This window comes from Quercus suber, unplaced genomic scaffold (assembly GCF_002906115.3).
Source record: "Quercus suber isolate HL8 unplaced genomic scaffold, Cork oak 2.0 scaffold_227, whole genome shotgun sequence".
NCBI lineage: Eukaryota > Viridiplantae > Streptophyta > Magnoliopsida > Fagales > Fagaceae > Quercus > Quercus suber.
In genome coordinates this window covers 217,149-221,450 of record NW_027069685.1, presented here as the reverse complement: position 1 = coordinate 221,450, position 4,302 = coordinate 217,149, and the positions used below count along the sequence as shown (strand labels likewise).

The following is a 4,302-nucleotide window of genomic DNA, read 5'->3' as shown; positions in this document are numbered from 1 at the left end:
TACTAGCAAAAAACTTAACCTTAGCAGCTTAACTACCAAGAACTTATAATTGTCTAATAAAAAAGTGTGTAATACAAGATTTCTGCTACACACCGTTCAAAGCTTTCCATGGCATGAACTGGTTAACAAACTGAAACAATAAAAGCAACTAGAACAACAATATGACCCCCACTCACAAATAGTATAGACATAACTTATATATGTGGTATACATATAACTTCTGGCCCCCGGATACCGAAACTCCATATGAAATTTTAGGATGAAAAGGTCAGAAGAAGAAAAAGTTAATGTCTTCTCCTCCAAGCTCTTCCTTCTCACATCCACCAAAAATAGAAACATGATTAAAACTAAAGAGATGAAAAAAGAAAAAAAAAAAAAAAAAAAAAGGAATAAAGCAAAATTGAGCCCCAAGTGCCCTGACTTAGGTCAGGCAGACACATTCCTCTACATCTTTCACAATTGCTTAGGAAAGGGTGGTGTTGAGGAAACTCCGATCTCTGGTTTTGCACCAAACTTGTAGTAGTTCAATTCCAAAAGAAAAATTAGAAGTTTGAGCAGACTTCAATTCTGTAGTCTGCATCTCATGCACCAATTCAAACAAACCATTACCAGGAATTTCCCTCTCCATCAAGAGACTTCCTGGGACTAGAAAGCATACATTTTGATGAGCTTTCTTTCCAATGTGCACTGTATGAAGTGGTTTATCCAACCACTTTCATCTGCAGAGTCATCCTGCTCACCTCGGAGAAAAGCAATCTGTATTTGTCAAACACATTTATTATATGCAAATTCAAACCTGGTGTGATATGAAGTAGAATTCCATTGCAGTTCTATATCAGATAGAATGGAAATACTAATACAATATAACAGGTAGTATTATAATATTACCTCTTGCTTCTCATTTGTGGTAGTCAACTTAAATTTCACCTTAGAGGATCGTCACTCATGTTCTTCACTCGGATTTCCACAGCCTTCAGATCTCGAAGATGTTGCAAGATTTCTTGAAGGAGATCCACTCCTTTATCTCCCTTCTTAATGGAGCTCATACAATGCTTTAGAAACTCCCTATCTGCTTCAAGAGCTTGTAATCTCTCATAAACATGATCCACTTCATCTTCAATGGCTAGTTTTTTGCCATCCAGTTCAAAATTGGATATGAAGGAGTTTTCCATATCAACATATTCAGATTCACCATTTTCTTCGTATAATAACCCTTCGTTTTCATTGTCGGTGGCATCCAACAAAGGAAGGAGGCTCTTGGCCATTGAACTCATTGTTTTTCTGTCTGGAAATTGTTTATCCTTTGGAAACTCATTTGAGATTTCATTTTCTTCTGGACTGGTAAATTCATGATTTTCCTCAAGCTCTTGAACACCATACATTGAGGTATGCTCAATTGACTTTTCATCTTCAAGAAATCCTTCATTATCACCCATTGTGATTAGCTTCTCCTCCAGTGCTTTGAGTTGATCTAGAATAGACAGCCTCTCTTCTTCAAATTCTACCAATGACTCATCGAGAGCACTCATATGTTTTACACAATCTAGTGCCATTTCTTCCAAATTTAAAACTTCATTATCAGGGCTGTTGTTTTGACTGCTATCTTGATGGCCATAGTAGCCATTATCTTCATCCCTTACATCACGATTCAGATCAATTGATAATTCATCACTGTCATCCACATTGCTGCAAGAATTGCTGCAAGAAGCAGAAGAGGTTCTACTTCTTACACTTCCATCTTTAATTCTTCTCATGGTTCTTATCTTCTCTTTTGCCTCATAATCCAACACCTTCTTACGATATATTTCCAACTCCTTCTCTAGTTCTTGCTTCTCCTTCTCTCTCTTGATCATGAGCTCATTCATAAGTTGCAAAGCTTCCTGGTCATATTCAGCTTGTTCTTCCATCATCCTCTGGTATTGTAATGCTTCCATCTGCATTGCTGCTTTCTCTTCTTGAAGCCTGGTTATCATCGCCATTGTCTGGTTGGCAGCAATTGCAGATGCACTCCTCTCTTCTTCTAGTTCTGCATATAAAGCACTTAAAGTTTTTCTTTCAGCTTTTAGTGCTGCTTTCAGCCGATCAACAGTGGTAACTGCTTCTCCACCTTCCATCTCACTTACCACACTTCCATCGAGAGACTCTTCCGCCCCAGGTTCTCTCTTTTCATAGAGTAGTAGTTTCTTATGCAAGTAATGGAGACTGTCAAAGGAAGTTGGTGTATCAGGAAATTTGTCTTCCTCTATTTCATTTGGCTCCAAACACATGGATGAATGGTGGTTTATCCCTTCTTGACTCTTTTCAGCCAATATTGTTTTTTCTTGCTGGGTATCTTTCTCCATTGGATTTGGACCTAGTAAAATCAATTTTGTGTTAGAACCTACATTGCATTAACTAGTATCTTTTCTTAAAGTTGATCATCTGATAATTGGAGATAATTTCTGTAGCTTACCGAGGTCATTCCGAACAATGTCTGGGGCAGTTGAAATTTCAACACCATCATCATTTGTGGAAGACTGATCTTGTAAGCATTGCAATGAAGAAATTTGTTGTTCAGCTTGAGGTGGGTCAGGGTCAGCGGTATGGTTAGACACTATCAAGGTCACGGCTGAACTTTGATCAGACAACAGATTTAAACAATCTGTTTCTTCTCCATGCGCTGCTTTTTATCAATAAATTGAAAGCATACATGAGTATAGAGAACAAATGTTGGGGAAAACAGTCAATCACACAGATTGTAATGGAAAATTTCATAAACAAGAAAAAAGAATTTCCATGTACCTGTTGGATTATCTGGTTCTTTCATGTCTAATTTTTCAATTTTGAGAGACAAAGTGGGAGTGTCTTGAGTAATTTCAACTTGTCTACATCCTTCACCGACCATATCAAGTTCTTCTTTAGCTGCCTCTGTACTCTCAGGCATAATTTGTAATGCTACCTCTCTTGAAACATTGAATTGAATTTCAATCCATGGCTCAGAATCAGAAACTCCATTTTGATGATCATGCTCTCTCAGATCTTCCTCCTTCAAGTTGCATAATCCTTGGTTTGCAGTAGTTGAAGAATCAATCAACTCCACTGGGATTAAACGATTAAACTCACAAGCAGTTTGATTTTTAAGATGCATATTTATAATTTCAACCGAGTAATCTTGTACTGGGAAACACTGAATCGTGGCACTATCTAAAGATTGATAAACAGAATTAGTACCATTTGTATCAAGTTCCATGGTGTTAATAGCGCTCTCTGTTTCACCTTCATCTGCTTCTTTTTCATCACATTGCAAGTTCATTACAGACCTCGAAGAATCCTCCGTGATGTTAAAACTTCCGACAGCAGAAATTATCTCATGTTCATCTGCTATCCCTTCATCATCACCATTGCGGTCTTCTTCCTCATCGTCGCTACGGATCTCATTCTCAGTCACTCTCTGATGCGCCGAAGAACCAGATTTACTTAATTCTTTGTACTTCCCTTCATTGCTGTCATCTTCCACGGCTTCTATAACCAAATTGTCATTCTGGGTATAACTCAAAGCACCCCAAGAAGGCTTTAAAAGCCAAAAAGGAGGGTAGGGTTTGCAGCTCAAGCTCTCATCACAGCATGAACACCTGAAAATCTTTTCAACATTTTCAATATGGTTCTCACTCTCACTCTCACTCACCCATGAAATAAAAATAATCCTCTGTGTCCTTCCTACGTAGCTGTCACTGTTACTTGGCCGGGAAGCCAAGCAATTCTCGCACATATTCTGAGGTTCAGCCAACTTATGATGAGTAGAACAGTAGCTCAATTTGGAGATCTCAGTGGCATGAGTGTCACATACAAGATCTCTATAAGAGTTTGCATTGCCACCAGGCTCAAATATGTGATCAACTCTAGAACACCATAGGCAGGGTGGTTTTAGGCCAAAGAAATGGGTGTATTTCTTGATCAAATAACTGAACAAAGAGTTGAGGAGGAGAAGGGTTATCAAGATCCATTCAAGGACTGCATAGACTAGAATTACAATAATTTTGTGCGTGTTTCTATGCAACATGTTTGCAAACTTGTTGGTAGCCATAGATTTGCTATGTTTTCTTGTTATTTACACACAAACACAGACACACAAAAGGAGAGAGAGAGAGAGAGAGAGAGAGAGAGAGAGAAGGATGTTGTTCAAGTTTTGAAAGAAACCAGAACTGGGTTGGTGCTAGAGAAGAGAAGCAGAGATGCTTTTCAGAATGTTGTAAGTTACTCTACCACACACTATATCATTAACTACGTTGTTCCGAGACTCTCAGTTTTTTTTTTTTTTTGATA

The 4,302-nt window shown here is 38.2% G+C and overlaps 1 protein-coding gene across 1 annotated transcript; it reads right to left on the bottom strand.

The window, feature by feature from the left end:
- LOC112027593 (myosin-binding protein 3) lies at positions 1 to 4,302 on the bottom strand. The gene is made up of 4 exons (XM_024060245.2): positions 2,782 to 4,302; positions 2,453 to 2,659; positions 889 to 2,353; positions 1 to 756 (listed from the first exon to the last, which is right to left on the bottom strand). Exons 1-3 carry the CDS (start codon positions 4,061 to 4,063, stop codon positions 924 to 926), a joined length of 2,919 nt encoding a protein of 972 aa, XP_023916013.2. The 5' UTR covers positions 4,064 to 4,302; the 3' UTR covers positions 1 to 756; positions 889 to 923.